The following is an 18,312-nucleotide window of genomic DNA, read 5'->3' on the forward strand; positions in this document are numbered from 1 at the left end:
GTGATCCCATAATGAGCTGACCCCATAATGAGGTGACCCCATAATGAGGTTACCCCATCCCATGACCCCATAATGAGGTGACCCCATAATGACGTGAGCCCATATTGAGGTGACCCCATAATGAGGTGACCCCATAATGAGGTGACCCCATACTGTGACCCCATAATGAGGTGACCCCATAATGAGGTGACCCCATACTGTGACCCCATAATGAGGTGACCCCATAATGAGGTGACCCCATACTGTGATCCCATAATGAGGTGATCCCATAATGAGCTGACCCCATAATGAGCTGACCCCATAATGAGGTTACCCCATCCCATGACCCCATAATGAGGTGACCCCATAATGCGGTGAGCCCCTATTGAGGTGAGGCCATAATGAGGTGACCCCATAATGAGGTGACCCCATTCTGTGACCCCATAATGAGTTGATCCCATAATGAGCTGACCCCATAATGAGCTGACCCCATAATGAGGTGACCCAATAACGAGGTGACCCCATATTGTGACCCCATCCCGTGACCCCATGAGGTGACCCCATAATGAGGTGACCCCATAATGAGGTGAGCCCATAATGAGATGAGGCCATACTGTGACCCCATACTGTGACCCCATAATGAGCTGACCCCATAATGAGCTGACCCCCTGATGTGAGCCCATAATGAGGTGACCCCATAATGAGGTGACCCCATAATGAGGTGGCCCCATATTGAGGTGACCCCATAATGAGGTGAGCCCATAATGCGGTGAGCCCATAATGAGGAGACCCCATAATGAGGCGACCCCGTAATGAGGTGCCCCCATAATGAGGTGACCCCATAATGAGGTGAGCCCATAATGCGGTGACCCCATAATGAGGTGAGGCCGTACTGTGACCCCATAATGAGGTGACCCCATAATGAGGTGGCCCCATAATGAGGTGGCCCCATAGTGAGGTGACCCCATAATGAGGTGGCCCCATAGTGAGGTGACCCTATACTGTGACCCCATAATGAGGTGAGCCCATAATGAGCTGACCCCATAATGAGGTGACCATATAATGAGCTGACCCCATAATGAGGTGACCATATAATGAGGTGACCCCATAATGAGGTGAGGCCATAATGCGGTGAGCCCCTATTGATGTGAGGCCGTTCTGTGCCCCGTTGCGCGCTGCGCCCCCTGGCGGCAGTGTGAAGAACTTCATCCTGGCGGCCGATGTGATGAAGAGCATTTCGCTGCTGCGCTACCAGGAGGAGAGCAAAACGCTGTCCCTCGTCAGCAGGGTGAGGGGGGGGGGCGGGGGGGGGGGGGATTGGGGGGGGGATGGGGGGGTGGGGGGGGAAATGGGGGGGACATGGGGGGATGGGGGGGGCTATGGAAGGACGCCGGGGGACATGGGGGGGACATGGGGGGGTGGGGGGGGCGGACATGGAAGGATGGGGGGATGGGGGGGACATGGGGGGGATGGGGGAATGGGTGGGGGGGGATGGGGGGCATGGGGGGGATGGGGGGGCTATGGAAGGATGGGGGGGGACATGGGGGGCTGCAGGGGGGACATGGGGGCTGTGGGGGGTGGATGGGGGGGGACTATGGAAGGATGGGGGGGGCTGTGGAAGGATTGAGGGGGACTATGGATGGATGGGGGGGGACATGGGGGGATGGGAGGGAAATGGGGGGAGTGGGGGGTTGGAGGGGACATGGGGGATGGGGGGGGATGGGGGCATGGGGGGGGATGGGGGGGATCGGGGGATATGGGGGGTGGGGGGGGAAATGGGGGGGATGGGGGGTTGGGGGGGGACTATGGAAGGATGGGGGGGGATGGGGGGGATGGGGGGGTGGGGGAGTGGGGGGGGCGGACATGGAAGGATGGGGGGATGGGGGGATAGAGGGGGGATGGGGGGGGATGGGGGAATGGGGGGGGGATGGGGGGATGGGTGGGGAGGACATGGAAGGATGGGGGGGACATGGGGGGATGGAGGGGGATGGGGGGGCTATGGAAGGATGGGGGGGACATGGGGGGGAACATGGGGGGATGGGGGGTGTGGGTGGATGGGGGGGGATGGGGGGATGGGCAAGGGGGATGTGGAAGGATGGGGGGGACATGGGGGGCTGCACGGGGGAAATGGGGGGATGGGGGGCTGTGGGGGGGACATGGGGGGATGGGGGGGACTATGGAAGGATTGGGGGGACGTGGGAGGATGGGGGGCTGTGGGTGGATGGGGGGGGACTATGGATGGGTGGGGGGGGATGGGGGGAATGGGGGGGACATTGAAGGATGGGGAGGACATGGGGGGATGGGGGGGACTATGGAGGGATGGGGGGGATGGGGGGGGACTTGGGGGAGGATGGGGGGATATGGGGGGATGGGGGGGACATGGGGGGATGGGGGGGGATGGGGGGGCTATGGAAGGATGGGGGGGGACATGGGGGGGTGGGGGGGACTATGGGAGGATGAGGGGGGGACATGGGGGTGGTGGGGACTATGGAAAGATGGGGGGGGATGTGGGAGGGGATGGGGGGGGACTATGGAAGGATGGGGGGGATGGGGGGTTGTGGGGGGGACATGGGGGGATGGGGGGTAATGGAAGGATTGGGGGGGACATGGGGGGGACATGGGGGGATGGGGGGGCATGGGGGATGGGGGGGTTGGGGTTGGGGGGGACATGGGGGATGGGGGGGCATGTGGAAGGATGGGGGGGGACATGGGGGGCTGCAGGGGGGACATCATAGGGGGATGGAGGGCTGTGGGGGGGACATGGAAGGATGGGGGGGGGACATGGGGGGATGGGGGGGGACTATGGAGGGATGGGGGGGATGGGGGGGGACTTGGGGGAGGATGGGGGGATATGGGGGGATGGGGGGGACATGGGGGGATGGAGGGGGGCCTGGAAGGATGGGGGGGGATGGGGGGGCTATGGAAGGATTGGGGGGAACATGGGGGGGTGGGGGAGGCTATGGGAGGATGAGGGGGGGACATGGGGGGGGTGGGGACTATGGAAAGATGGGGGGGACATGGGGGGATGGGGGGGACTTGGGGGGACTTGGGGGGGGATGGGGGAGACATGGGGGGATGGCGGGGGACTGTGGACAGATGGGGGGGACATGGGGGGATGGGGGGGCTGTGGGGGGGACATGGGGGGTTGGGGGGCCAATGGGACTATCGGGACAATGGGGCCGTGGGGACAATGGGGCTATAGGGACAATGGGGCCAATGTGGCTATAGGGACAGTGGGGCCGTGGGGCCAATGTGGCTATAGGGACAATGGGGCCGTGGGGCAATGGGGCTATAGTGACAGTGGGGCCAAGGGGCCAATGTGGCTATAGGGACAATGGGGCCAATGGGACTGTAGGGACAATGGGGCCGTGGGGCCAATGGGGCTGTAGGGACAATGGGGCCAATGGGGCTATAGGGACAGTGGGGCCGTGGGGCCAATGTGGCTATAGGGACAATGGGGACAGTGGGGCCGTGGGGCCAATGGGACTATAGGGACAATGGGGCCGTGGGGACAGTGGGGCTATAGGGACAATGGGGCTGTGGGGACAATGGGGCCATAGGGACAATGGGGCCGTGGGGACAATGGGGCCATGGGGCCAATGGGGCCGTGGGGACAATGGGGCCATGGGGCCAATGAGGCTATAGGGCCAATGGGGACAATGGGGCTATAGGGACAATGGGGCCAAGGGGCCAATGTGGCTACAGGGACAGTGGGGCCAATGGGACTGTAGGGACAATGGGGCCGTGGGGCCAATGGGACTATAGGGACAATGGGGCCAATGGGACAGTGGGGCCGTGGGGCCAATGTGGCTATAGGGCCAGTGGGGCCGTGGGGACAATGGGGCTATAGGGACAATGGGGCCAATGGGGCTATAGGGACAGTGGGGCCGTGGGGCCAATGTGGCTATAGGGACAATGGGGCCATGGGGACAATGGGGCCATGGGGACAATGGGACTGTAGGGACAATGGGGCCAAGGGGCCAATGTGGCTACAGGGACAGTGGGGCCAATGGGACTGTAGGGACAATGGGGCCGTGGGGCCAATGGGACTATAGGGACAATGAGGCCAATGGGACAGTGGGGCCATAGGGCCAATGGGGCTATAGGGACAGTGGGGCCGTGGGGCCAATGTGGCTACAGGGACAATGGGGCCAATGTGGCTATAGGGACAGTGGGGCCGTGGGGCCAATGTGGCTATGGGGACAATGGGGCCGTGGGGACAGTGGGGCCATAGGGACAATGGGGCCCTGGGGACAATGGGGCCATCGAGCCAATGGGGCTATAGGGACAATGGGGCCAATGTGGCTATAGGGACAGTGGGGCCAATGTGGCTATGGGGACAGTGGGGCCGTGGGGCCAATGGGGCCATGGGGACAATGGGGCCAATGTGACTATAGGGCCAATGGGGCCAATGTGGCTATAGGGACAGTGGGGCCGTGGGGCCAATGTGGCTATAGGGACAATGGGGCCGTGGGGACAGTGGGGCCATAGGGACAATGGGGCCCTGGGGACAATGGGGCCATGGAGCCAATGGGGCTATAGGGACAATGGGGCCAATGTGGCTATGGGGACAGTGGGGCCGTGGGGCCAATGTGGCTATGGGGACAGTGGGGCCGTGGGGCAATGGGGCTATAGTGACAGTGGGGCCAAGGGGCCAATGTGGCTATAGGGACAATGGGGCCAATGGGACTGTAGGGACAATGGGGCCGTGGGGCCAATGGGGCTGTAGGGACAATGGGGACAATGGGGCTATAGTGACAGTGGGGCTGCGGGGCCAATGGGGCTATAGGGACAATGGGGCCAATGGGGCTATAGGGACAGTGGGGCCAAGGGGCCAATGTGGCTATAGGGACAATGGGGCCAATGGGACTGTAGGGACAATGGGGCCGTGGGGCCAATGGGGCTGTAGGGACAATGGGGACAATGGGGCTATAGTGACAGTGGGGCTGCGGGGCCAATGGGGCTATAGGGACAATGGGGCCAATGGGGCTATAGGGACAGTGGGGCCAAGGGGCCAATGTGGCTATAGGGACAATGGGGCCAATGTGGCTATGGGGACAGTGGGGCCGTGGGGGTTCTGGGGCCGTGGGTCCGACTGCGGTGCTGTCTGCAGGACGCCAAACCGTTGGAGGTTTACAGCGTGGACTTCATGGTGGACAGCACTCAGCTCGGGTTCCTGGGTGCGTACAGCAAACAGCCCCATTCAGCCCATTCAGCCCACTGTGAGCCCATTCAGCCCATTGTGAGCCCATTCAGCCCATTGTGAGCCCATTCAGCCCATTGATCCCATTCAGCCCATTGATCCCATTCAGCACTCAGCTCGGATTCCTGGGTGCGTACAGCAAACAGCCCCATTCAGCCCATTCAGCCCATTGATCCCATTCAGCCCATTGTGAGCCCATTCAGCACATTGTGAGCCCATTCAGCCCATTGGGAACCCATTCATCCCATTCAGCCCTTTGGGAACCCACTGTGAGCCCATTGTCAGCCCATTGATCCCATTCAGCACTCAGCTCGGATTCCTGGGTGCGTACAGCAAACAGCCCCATTCAGCCCATTCAGCACATTGTGAGCCCACTGTGAGCCCATTCAGCCCACTGTGAGCCCATTCAGCCCATTGTGAGCCCATTCAGCCCATTGTGAGCCCATTCAGCCCATTGGGAACCCACTGTGAGCCCATTCAGCCCATTGATCCCATTCAGCCCATTGATCTCATTCAGCACTCAGCTCGGGTTCCTGGGTGCGTACAGCAAACAGCCCCATTCAGCCCATTCAGCCCATTGATCCCATTCAGCCAATTGTGAGCCCATTCAGCACATTGTGAGCCCATTCAGCCCATTGATCCCATTCAGCACTCAGCTCGGATTCCTGGGTGCGTACAGCAAACAGCCCCATTCAGCCCATTCAGCACATTGTGAGCCCATTGTGAGCCCATTCAGCACATTGTGAGCCCATTCAGCCCATTGGGAACCCAGTGTCAGCCCATTCAGCACATTGAGCCCATTCAGCCCATTGTGAGCCCCATTCAGCCCATTCAGCCCACTGTGAGCCCACTGAGCCCATTCAGCCCATTGATCCCATTGCTCCCATTGATCCCATTGCCCCACTGACCCCACAGTTGTCCCATTGCCCCCATTGACCCCGCAGTTGTCCCATTGCCCCACTGAGCTCACTGTGTTCCCATTGCCCCCATTGACCCCACGGTTGTCCCATTGCCCCACTGACCCCACAGTTGTCCATTGCCCCATTAACCTCACTGTGTTCCCATTTGCCCCACTGACCCCACAGTTGTCCCATTGCCCCACTGAGCTCACAGTGGTCCCATTGCCCCCATTGACCCCATTGCCCCCATTGCCCTCATTGATCCCATTGCCCCCATTGACCCCACAGTTGTCCCATTGCCCCACTGACCTCACTGTGTTCCCATTGCCCCCATTGACCCCATTGCCCCCATTGCCCTCATTGATCCCATTGCCCCACTGACCCCACAGTTGTCCCATTGCCCCCACTGACCCCACAGTTGTCCCATTGCCCCACTGACCCCACAGTTGTCCCATTGCCCCCATTGACCCCACAGTTGTCCCATTGCCCCCCTGACCCCACAGTTGTCCCATTGCCCCACTGAGCTCACTGTGTTCCCATTGCCCCACTGACCCCACAGTTGTCCCATTGCCCCACTGACCTCACTGTGGTCCCATTGCCCCCATTGACCCCACAGTTGTCCCATTGCCCCCATTGACCCCACAGTTGTCCCATTGCCCCACTGACCTCACTGTGGTCCCATTGCCCCCATTGACCCCACAGTTGTCCCATTGCCCCCATTGACCCCATGGTTGTCCCATTGCCCCACTGAGCTCACTGTGTTCCCATTGCCCCACTGACCCCACAGTTGTCCCATTGCCCCACTGACCTCACTGTGTTCCCATTGCCCCCACTGACCCCACAGTTGTCCCATTGCCCCACTGAGCTCACTGTGGTCCCATTGCCCCACTGACCCCACAGTTGTCCCATTGCCCCCATCAACCCCACAGTTGTCCCATTGCCCCACTGAGCGCACTGTGTTCCCATTGCCCCCATTAACCCCATGGTTGTCCCATTGCCCCCACTGATGGCACAGTGTTCCCATTGCCCCACTGACCTCACTGTGGTCCCATTGACCCCACAGTTGTCCCATTGCCCCCATCGACCCCACAGTTGTCCCATTGCCCCCACTGACCTCACTGTGTTCCCATTGCCCCCATTGACCCCACAGTTGTCCCATTGCCCCCATTGACCCCATGGTTGTCCCATTGCCCCCACTGACCTCACTGTGGTCCCATTTGCCCCCACTGACCCCAGAGTTGTCCCATTGCCCCACTGACCCCATGGTTGTCCCATTGCCCCACTGATGGCACTGTGTTCCCATTGCCCCACTGACCTCACTGTGGTCCCATTGACCCCACGGTTGTCCCATTGACCCCACTGACCCCACAGTTGTCCCATTGCCCCACTGACCACACTGTGGTCCCATTGCCACCACTGACCCCATGGTTGTCCCATTGCCCCACTGACCCCACAGTTGTCCCATTGCCCCACTGAGCTCACTGTGTTCCCATTGCCCCACTGACCCCACAGTTGTCTCATTGCTCCCATCGACCCCACAGTTGTCCCATTGCCCCACTGAGCTCACTGTGTTCCCATTGCCCCCATTGACCCCACAGTTGTCCCATTGCCCCACTGACCCCACAGTTGTCCCATTGCCCCACTGAGCTCACTGTGTTCCCATTGCCCCACTGACCCCACAGTTGTCCCATTGCCCCACTGAGCTCACTGTGTTCCATTGCCCCCATTGACCCCACAGTTGTCCCATTGCCCCCATCGACCCCACAGTTGTCCCATTGCCCCACTGACCTCACTGTGTTCCCATTGCCCCCACTGACCCCACAGTTGTCCCATTGCCCCCATTGACCCCATGGTTGTCCCATTGCCCCACTGACCGCACTGTGTTCCCATTGCCCCCACTGACCCCACAGTTGTCCCATTGCCCCACTGAGCTCACTGTGTTCCCATTGCCCCACTGACCCCACAGTTGTCCCATTGCCCCACTGACCTCACTGTGTTCCCATTGCCCCCATTGACCCCACAGTTGTCCCATTGCCCCACTGACCGCACTGTGGTCCCATTGCCCCACTGACCCCATGGTTGTCCCATTGCCCCACTGACCCCATGGTTGTCCCATTGCCCCCACTTACGGCACTGTGGTCCCATTGCCCCACTGACCTCACTGTGGTCCCATTGACCCCATGGTTGTCCCATTGACCCATTGACCCCATGGTTGTCCCATTGCCCCACTGACCCCACAGTTGTCCCATTGCCCCACTGAACTCACTGTGTTTCCATTGCCCCACTGAGCTCACTGTGTTCCCATTGCCCCCACTGACCCCACAGTTGTCCCATTGCCCCCATCGACCCCACAGTTGTCCCATTGCCCCACTGAGCTCACTGTGTTCCCATTGCCCCATTAACCTTACTGTGTTCCCATTGCCCCACTGACCCCACAGTTGTCCCATTGCCCCCATTGCCCCCATTGACCCCACAGTTGTCCCACTGACCCCACAGTTGTCCCATTGCCCCCATTGACCCCACAGTTGTCCCATTGCCCCACTGAGCTCACTGTGTTCCCATTGCCCCACTGACCCCACAGTTGTCCCATTGCCCCACTGACCTCACTGTGTTCCCATTGCCCCCACTGACCCCACAGTTGTCCCATTGCCCCACTGACCGCACTGTGTTCCCATTGCCCCCACTGACCCCACAGTTGTCCCATTGCCCCACTGACCTCACTGTGTTCCCATTGCCCCCACTGACCCCACAGTTGTCCCATTGCCCCACTGACCGCGCTGTGGTCCCATTGCCCCACTGACCTCACTGTGTTCCCATTGCCCCCATTGACCCCATTGCCCCCATTGCCCTCATTGATCCCATTGCCCCCATTGACCCCACAGTTGTCCCATTGCCCCATTAACCTCACGGTGTTCCCATTGCCCCCATTGACCCCACAGTTGTCCCATTGCCCCCCTGACCCCACAGTTGTCCCATTGCCCCCCTGACCCCACAGTTGTCCCATTGCCCCACTGAGCTCACTGTGTTCCCATTTCCCCACTGACCTCACTGTGTTCCCATTGCCCCCCTGACCCCACAGTTGTCCCATTGCCCCCATTGACCCCACAGTTGTCCCATTGCCCCACTGAGCTCACTGTGTTCCCATTGCCCCCATTGACCTCACAGTTGTCCCATTGCCCCACTGACCGCACTGTGGTCCCATTGCCCCCATTGACCCCATGGTTGTCCCATTGCCCCCATTGACTGCACTGTGGTTCCATTGCCCCCATTGACCCCATTGCCCCCATTGCCCTCATTGATCCCATTGCCCCCATTGACCCCACAGTTGTCCCATTGCCCCCATTGCCCCCATTGACCCCACAGTTGTCCCACTGACCCCACAGTTGTCCCATTGCCCCACTGAGCTCACTGTGTTCCCATTGCCCCCACTGACCCCACAGTTGTCCCATTGCCCCACTGACCCCACAGTTGTCCCATTGACCCCACTGACCCCACAGTTGTCCCATTGCCCCACTGAGCTCACTGTGTTCCCATTGCCCCCATTGACCCCACAGTTGTCCCATTGCCCCCATTGACCCCATGGTTGTCCCATTGCCCCCACTGACCTCACTGTGTTCCCATTGCCCCCATTGACCCCACAGTTGTCCCATTGCCCCCATCGACCCCACAGTTGTCCCATTGCCCCCACTGACCTCACTGTGTTCCCATTGCCCCCATTGACCCCACAGTTGTCCCATTGCCCCCATTGACCCCACAGTTGTCCCATTGCCCCCATTGACCCCACAGTTGTCCTGTTGCCCCCACTGACCACACTGTGTTCCCATTGCCCCCATTGACCCCACAGTTGTCCCATTGCCCCCACTGAGCTCACTGTGTTCCCATTGCCCCACTGACCCCACAGTTGTCCCATTGCCCCACTGACCCCACAGTTGTCCCATTGCCCCACTGAGCGCACTGTGTTCCCATTGCCCCCATTGACCCCACAGTTGTCCCATTGCCCCCCTGACCCCACAGTTGTCCCATTGCCCCCACTGACCCCACAGTTGTCCCATTGCCCCCATTGACCCCACAGTTGTCCCATTGCCCCACTGACCCCACAGTTGTCCCATTGCCCCATTAACCTCACTGTGTTCCCATTGCCCCACTGACCCCACAGTTGTCCCATTGCCCCACTGAGCTCACTGTGTTCCCATTGCCCCATTGACCCCACGGTTGTCCCATTGCCCCACTGACCCCACAGTTGTCCCATTGCCCCATTAACCTCACTGTGTTCCCATTGCCCCCACTGACCCCACAGTTGTCCCATTGCCCCACTGAGCTCACTGTGTTCCCATTGCCCCACTGACCCCACAGTTGTCCCATTGCCCCACTGACCGCACTGTGTTCCATTGCCCCACTGAGCTCACTGTGTTCACATTGCCCCACTGACCCCACAGTTGTCCCATTGCCTCCACTGACCACACTGTGGTCCCATTGCCCCCATTGACCCCATGGTTGTCCCATTGCCCCACTGACCGCACTGTGTTCCCATTGCCCCCATTGACCCCATTGATCCCATTGCCCTCATTGATCCCATTGACCCCACTGACCCCACAGTTGTCCCATTGCCCCCATTGCCCCCATTGACCCCACAGTTGTCCCACTGACCCCACAATTGTCCCATTGCCCCACTGACCCCACAGTTGTCCCATTGCCCCACTGACCTCACTGTGTTCCCATTGCCCCCATTGACCCCACAGTTGTCCCATTGCCCCCATTGACCCCATGGTTGTCCCATTGCCCCCACTGACCTCACTGTGGTCCCATTGCCCCCACTGACCACACTGTGTTCCCATTGCCCCCATTGACCCCACAGTTGTCCCATTGCCCCCATCGACCCCACAGTTGTCCTGTTGCCCCCACTGACCGCACTGTGTTCCCATTGCCCCCATTGACCCCACAGTTGTCCCATTGCCCCCATTGACCCCATGGTTGTCCCATTGCCCCCACTGACCTCACTGTGGTCCCATTGCCCCCATTGACCCCACAGTTGTCCCATTGCCCCCATTGACCCCACAGTTGTCCCATTGCCCCCATCGACCCCACAGTTGTCCTGTTGCCCCCACTGACCGCACTGTGTTCCCATTGCCCCCATTGACCCCACAGTTGTCCCATTGCCCCCATTGACCCCATGGTTGTCCCATTGCCCCCACTGACCTCACTGTGGTCCCATTGCCCCCATTGACCCCACAGTTGTCCCATTGCCCCACTGAGCTCACTGTGGTCCCATTGCCCCACTGACCCCACAGTTGTCCCATTGCCCCCATCAACCCCACAGTTGTCCCATTGCCCCACTGAGCGCACTGTGTTCCCATTGCCCCCATTAACCCCATGGTTGTCCCATTGCCCCCACTGATGGCACTGTGTTCCCATTGCCCCACTGACCTCACTGTGGTCCCATTGACCCCACAGTTGTCCCATTGCCCCACTGTCCACACTGTGGTCCCATTGCCCCCACTGACCCCACAGTTGTCCCATTGCCCCACTGAGCTCACTGTGTTCCATTGCCGTCCCGCAGTGTCGGACCGCGACCGCAACCTGCTGGTGTACATGTACCTGCCTGAGGGTGAGCCGCTGCCCGCTGGGACGGCCTGCTGCCATGGGAACGGCTGCCATGGGGTGGGGGGTATGGGAAGGGGTAATATGGGGTGGGGGTATTATGGGCTGCTGCCATGGGAACGGCTGCTATGGGGTGGGGGGTATGGGAAGGGCTGCCATGGAGTGAGGGGTATGGGAAGGGCTGCTATGGGGTGGGGGTATTATGGGAACGGCTGCTATGGGGTGGGGGTGTATGGGAAGGGCTGTTATGGGGTGGGGGTGTATGGGAAGGGCGGTTATGGGGTGGGGGTTTATGGGAAGGGCTGTTATGGGGTGGGGGTATTATGGGAAGGGCTGTTATGGGGTGGGGGTATTATGGGAAGGGGTAATATGGGATGGGGGTGTCATGGGCTGCTGCTATGATGGGAGGGGGTATTATGGGATGGGGGCATCATGGGCTGCTATGATGGGAAGGGCTATTATGGGATGGGGGTATTATGGGAAGGGCTGTTATGGGGTGGGGGTATTATGGGAAGGGGTAATATGGGGTGGGGGTATTATGGGAAGGGCTGCTATGGGGTGGGGGTATTATGGGAAGGGGTAATATGGGGTGGGGGTATTATGGGAAGGGCTGCTATGGGGTGGGGGTATTATGGGAAGGGGTAATATGGGGTGGGGGTATTATGGGCTGCTGCCATGGGAAGGGAACGGCTGCCATGGGGTGGGGGTGTATGGGAAGGGCTGTTATGGGGTGGGGGTGTATGGGAAGGGGTAATATGGGATGGGGGTATTATGGGCTGCTGCCATGGGAAGGGCTGTTATGGGGTGGGGGTGTATGGGAAGGGGTAATATGGGGTGGGGGTATTATGGGAAGGGCTGTTATGGGGTGGGGGCATCATGGGAAGGGCTGTTATGGGGTGGGGGTGTATGGGAAGGGATGCTATGGGGTGGGGGTGTATGGGAAGGGCTGTTATGGGGTGGGGGCATCATGGGAAGGGGTAATATGGGATGGGGGTGTATGGGAAGGACTATTATGGGGTGGGGGTATTATGGAAAGGGCTGTTATGGGGTGGGGGCATTATGGGAAGGGGTAATATGGGATGGGGGTATTATGGGAAGGGCTGCTATGGGGTGGGGGTATTATGGGAAGGGCTGTTGTGGGATGGGGGTATTATGGGATGGGCTATTATGGGGTGGGGGTATTATGGGAAGGGGTAATATGGGATGGGGGTGTCATGGGCTGCTGCTATGATGGGAGGGGGTATTATGGGATGGGGGCATCATGGGCTGCTATGATGGGAAGGGCTATTATGGGATGGGGGTATTATGGGAAGGGCTATTATGGGATGGGGGTATTATGGAAGGGCTGTTATGGGGTGGGGGTATTATGGGAAGGGGTAATATGGGATGGGGGTGTCATGGGAAGGGCTATTATGGGATGGGGGTATTATGGGAAGGGCTGTTATGGCGTGGGGGTATTATGGGAAGGGGTAATATGGGATGGGGGTATTATGGGCTGCTGCCATGGGAACGGCTGCTATGGGGTGGGGGTGTATGGGAAGGGCTGTTATGGGGTGGGGGTATTATGGGAAGGGGTAATATGGGATGGGCGTATTATGGGCTGCTGCTATGGGAAGGGCTGTTATGGGGTGGGGGCATCATGGGAAGGGGTAATATGGGATGGGGGTGTCATAGGCTGCTGCTATGATGGGAAGGGCTATTATGGGATGGGGGTATTATGGGATGGGGGTATTATGGGAAGGGCTGTTATGGGGTGGGGGCATCATGGGAAGGGCTGTTATGGGATGGGGGTATTATGGGAAGGGCTGCCATGGGGTGGGGGTGTATGGGAAGGGCTGTTATGGGGTGGGGGTTTATGGGAAGGGCTGTTATGGGGTGGGGGTATTATGGGAAGGGGTAATATGGGATGGGGGTATTATGGGAAGGGGTAATATGGGGTGGGGGTATTATGGGAAGGGCTATTATGGGATGGGGGTATTATGGGAAGGGGTAATATGGGATGGGGGTATTATGGGCTGCTGCCATGGGAAGGGCTGCTATGGGGTGGGGGTGTATGGGAAGGGGTAATATGGGATGGGGGTATTATGGGAAGGGCTGTTATGGGGTGGGGGCATCATGGGAAGGGCTGTTATGGGGTGGGGGTGTATGGGAAGGGATGCTATGGGGTGGGGGTGTATGGGAAGGGATGCTATGGGGTGGGGGTGTATGGGAAGGGCTGTTATGGGGTGGGGGTATTATGGGAAGGGCTGTTATGGGGTGGGGGTATTATGGGAAGGGCTATTATGGGATGGGGGTATTATGGGAAGGGCTGTTATGGGGTGGGGGTATTATGGGAAGGGGTAATATGGGGTGGGGGTATTATGGGAAGGGCTGTTATGGGGTGGGGGTATTATGGGAAGGGGTAATATGGGATGGGGGTATTATGGGCTGCTGTCATGGGAAGGGCTGTTATGGGGTGGGGGCATTATGGGAAGGGCTATTATGGGGTGGGGGTATTATGGGAAGGGGTAATATGGGGTGGGGGTATTATGGGATGGGCTGTTATGGGAAGGGCTGCTATGGGGTGGGGGTATTATGGGAATGGCTATTATGGGATGGGGGTATTATGGGAAGGGCGGTTATGGGGTGGGGGTATTATGGGAAGGAGTAATATGGGATGGGGGTATTATGGGCTGCTGTCATGGGAAGGGCTGTTATGGGGGGGGGGCATTATGGGAAGGGCTATTATGGGGTGGGGGCATCATGGGAAGGGCTGTTATGGGGTGGGGGTATTATGGGAAGGGCTATTATGGGATGGGGGTATTATGGGAAGGGGTAATATGGGGTGGGGGTATTATGGGAAGGGCTGTTATGGGGTGGGGGCATTATGGGAAGGGCTGTTATGGGATGGGGGTATTATGGGAAGGGCTGCCATGGGGTGGGGGTGTATGGGAAGGGCTGTTATGGGGTGGGGGTATTATGGGAAGGGGTAATATGGGATGGGGGTATTATGGGCTGCTGCCATGGGAAGGGCTGCTATGGGGTGGGGGTGTATGGGAAGGGCTGTTATGGGATGGGGGTATTATGGGAAGGGCTATTATGGGATGGGTGTATTATGGGAAGGGGTAATATGGGGTGGGGGTATTATGGGAAGGGCTATTATGGGATGGGGGTATTATGGGAAGGGCTATTATGGGGTGGGGGTATTATGGGAAGGGGTAATATGGGATGGGGGTATTATGGGCTGCTGCTATGGGAAGGGCTGCTATGGGGTGGGGGCATCATGGGAAGGGCTGTTATGGGATGGGGGTATTATGGGAAGGGCTGTTATGGGGTGGGGGCATCATGGGAAGGGCTGCTATGGGGTGGGGGCATCATGGGAAGGGGTAATATGGGGTGGGGGTATTATGGGAAGGGCTATTATGGGATGGGGGTATTATGGGAAGGGGTAATATGGGGTGGGGGTATTATGGGATGGGCTGTTATGGGAAGGGCTGTTATGGGGTGGGGGCATCATGGGAAGGGCTGTCATGGGATGGGGGCATCACGGGCTGCTGCTATGATGGCATGGGGGTATTATGGGATGGGGGTATTATGGGCTGCTGCTCTTATGGGAGGGGGTATTATGGGATGGGGGTATTATGGGAAGGGGTATTATGGGATGGGGGTATCATGGGCTGCTGCTATGATGGGCTGCTGCTGTTATGGGCTGCTGCTGTTATGGGAAGGGGTATTATGGGATGGGGGTATTATGGGGCGGGGTATTATGGGATGGGGGTATTATGGGATGGAGCGCTATGGGGTGAGGGTATTATGGGGTGGTGGTATTAAGGGGGGGGGGCTGTTATGGGGTGGTGGTATTATGGGATGGGGGTATTATGGGATGGAGCGCTATGGTGTGAGGGTATTATGGGGTGGTGGTATTATGGGGTGGGGGTATTATAGAGTGGTCATATTATGGGGTGGTGGTATTATGGGATGGAGCGCTGTGCGGTGGTGGTATTATGGGGTGGGGGTATTATGGAGTGGGGCTATTATGGGTTGGAGTGCTATGGGGTGGTGCTGTTATGGGGTGGGGGTATTATGGGATGGAGCTATTATGGGGTGGTGGTATTATGGGATGGAGCACTATGGGGTGGGGGTATTATGGGGTCGGGGTATTATGGACCAGTCCTATTATGGGCCGGTCCTATTACGGGCCGGTCCTATTATGGACCAGTCCTATTATGGGCTGGTCCTATTATGGGCCGGTGCCATTATGGGCCGGTGCTTTTATGGACCAGTCCTATTATGGGCTGGTGCTATTATGGGCCAGTGCTATTATGGACCGGGCCTATTATGGGCTGGTCCTATTATGAGCCGGTCCTATTATGGGCTGGTCCTATTATGGACTGGTCCTATTATGGGCCAGTGCTATTATGGACCGGGCCTATTATGGGCTGGTCCTATTATGAGCCGGTCCTATTATGGGCTGGTCCTATTATGGACTGGTCCTATTATGGGCTGGTCCTATTATGGGCCGGTGCTATTATGGGCTGGTCCTATTATGGGGTGGTCCTATTATGGGGTGGTCCTATTCAGGATGGGTCCTATTATGGGTCGGTGCTATTATGGGTCGGTGCCATTATGGGCCAGTGCTATTATGGGCCGGTGCTAGTATGGGCTGGTCCTATTATGGACCGGTCCTATTATGGGCCGGTGCTATTATGGGCCGGTCCTATTATGGACCGGGCCTACTATGGTCTGGTCCTATTATGGGCCAGTCCTATTATGGGCCGGTCCTATTATGGGCTGGTCCTATTATGGACCGGTCCTATTATGGGCCGGTGCTATTATGGGCCGGTGCTATTATGGGCCGGTCCTATTATGGGCCGGTGCTATTATGGGGTGGTCCTATTATGGACTGGTCCTATTATGGGGTGGTCCTATTCAGGATGGGTCCTATTATGGGTCGGTGCTATTATGGACCAGTCCTATTATGGGCTGGTGCCGTTATGGGCCGGTGCTATTATGGGCTGGTCCTATTATGGGGTGGTCCTATTCTGGGCTGGTCCTATTATGGGCCGGTCCTATTGTGGGCGGTGCCGTTATGGGCCGGTGCTATTATGGACGGGTCCTATTATGTGCCGGTGCTATTATGGGCTGGTCCTATTATGGGCCGGTGCTATTATGGGCTGGTCCTATTATGGGGTGGTGCTATTATGAGCCGGTCCTATTATGGGCTGGTCCTATTATGGGGTGGGTCCTAGTATGGGCTGGCCCTATTATGGGCTGGTGCTAGTATGGGCCAGTCCTATTATGGGCCGGTCCTATTCTGGGCCGGTCCTATTATGGGCTGGTGCCGTTATGGGCCGGTGCTATTATGGGCTGGTCCTATTATGGGCTGGTCCTATTCTGGGCTGGTCCTATTATGGGCCGGTCCTATTGTGGGCCGGTGCCGTTATGGCCCAGTCCTATTATGGGCTGGTCCTATTGTGGGCCGGTGCCGTTATGGGCCGGTCCTATTCAGGACGGGTCCTATTATGGGCCGGTGCTATTATGGGCCGGTCCTATTATGGGCCGGTGCTATTATGGGCTGGTCCTATTATGGGGTGGTCCTATTATGGGCTGGTCCTATTCAGGACGGGTCCTATTATGGGTCGGTGCTATTATGGGTCGGTGCCATTATGGGCCAGAGCTATTATGGGCCGGTGCTAGTATGGGCTGGTCCTATTATGGACCGGTCCTATTAGTGACCGGGCCTACTATGGTCTGGTCCTATTATGGGCTGGTGCTATTATGGACCGGTCCTATTATGGGCCGGTGCTATTATGGGCCGGTCCTATTATGGGCCAGTCCTATTATAGGCTGGTCCTATTATGGGCCGGTGCTATTATGGGCTGGTCCTATTATGGGGTGGTCCTATTATGGGGTGGTCCAATTATGGGCTGGTCCTATTATGGGCTGGTCCTATTGTGGGCTGGTGCCGTTATGGCCCAGTCCTATTCTTGGCCGGTCCTATTGTGGGCCGGTGCCGTCATGGGCCGGTCCTATTATGGGCTGGTCCTATTATGGGCTGGTCCTATTATGGGCCGGTGCTATTATGGGCCGGTCCTATTGTGGGCCGGTGCCGTTACGGGCCGGTGCTATTGTGGTGTGTGGGCCGGCAGCCAAGGAGAGCTTTGGGGGGATGCGGCTGCTGCGCCGCGCCGACTTCCACGTGGGCGCCCACATCAACACCTTCTGGAGGACTCCGTGCCGGGGAAACTGCGACGGCGCCCGCAAAGCCAACGCCTGGGAGCAGAAACACATCACCTGGTTTGGTATGGGGGTATGGGGGGGGTATGGGGGGTGTGGGGGTATATGGGAGCAGGAACACATCACGTGGTTTGGTATGGGGGGGTATGGGGGGGTATGGGGTATATGGGAGCAGAAACACATCACCTGGTTTGGTATGGGGGTATGGGGGGTATGGGGGGTGTGGGGGTATATGGGAGCAGGAACACATCACGTGGTTTGGTATGGGGGGGTATGGGGGGGTATGGGGTATATGGGAGCAGAAACACATCACCTGGTTTGGTATGGGGGTATGGGGGGGTATGGGGTATGGGGGGGGTGGGGGGGTATGGGGGGGTATATGGGAGCAGAAACACATCACATGGTTTGGTATGGGGG

The 18,312-nt window shown here is 58.6% G+C and overlaps 1 protein-coding gene across 1 annotated transcript in view; it reads left to right on the forward strand.

The window, feature by feature from the left end:
* Positions 1-17,986, forward strand: part of CPSF1 (cleavage and polyadenylation specific factor 1) — a gene marked incomplete at its 3' end in the record, with an annotated part of 79,485 nt that extends 61,499 nt beyond the window's left edge. The window contains exons 12-15 of the mRNA XM_046937949.1: positions 1,174-1,267; positions 5,093-5,159; positions 11,639-11,686; positions 17,808-17,986. Coding sequence (XP_046793905.1) covers positions 1,174-1,267; positions 5,093-5,159; positions 11,639-11,686; positions 17,808-17,986 — 388 coding nt within the window. The remainder of the gene's footprint in view (positions 1-1,173; positions 1,268-5,092; positions 5,160-11,638; positions 11,687-17,807) is intronic.
* Between the last annotated feature and the right edge of the window lie 326 nt (positions 17,987-18,312).

Source organism: Gallus gallus, chromosome 2 (genome assembly GCF_016699485.2).
Source record: "Gallus gallus isolate bGalGal1 chromosome 2, bGalGal1.mat.broiler.GRCg7b, whole genome shotgun sequence".
Taxonomy (NCBI): domain Eukaryota; kingdom Metazoa; phylum Chordata; class Aves; order Galliformes; family Phasianidae; genus Gallus; species Gallus gallus.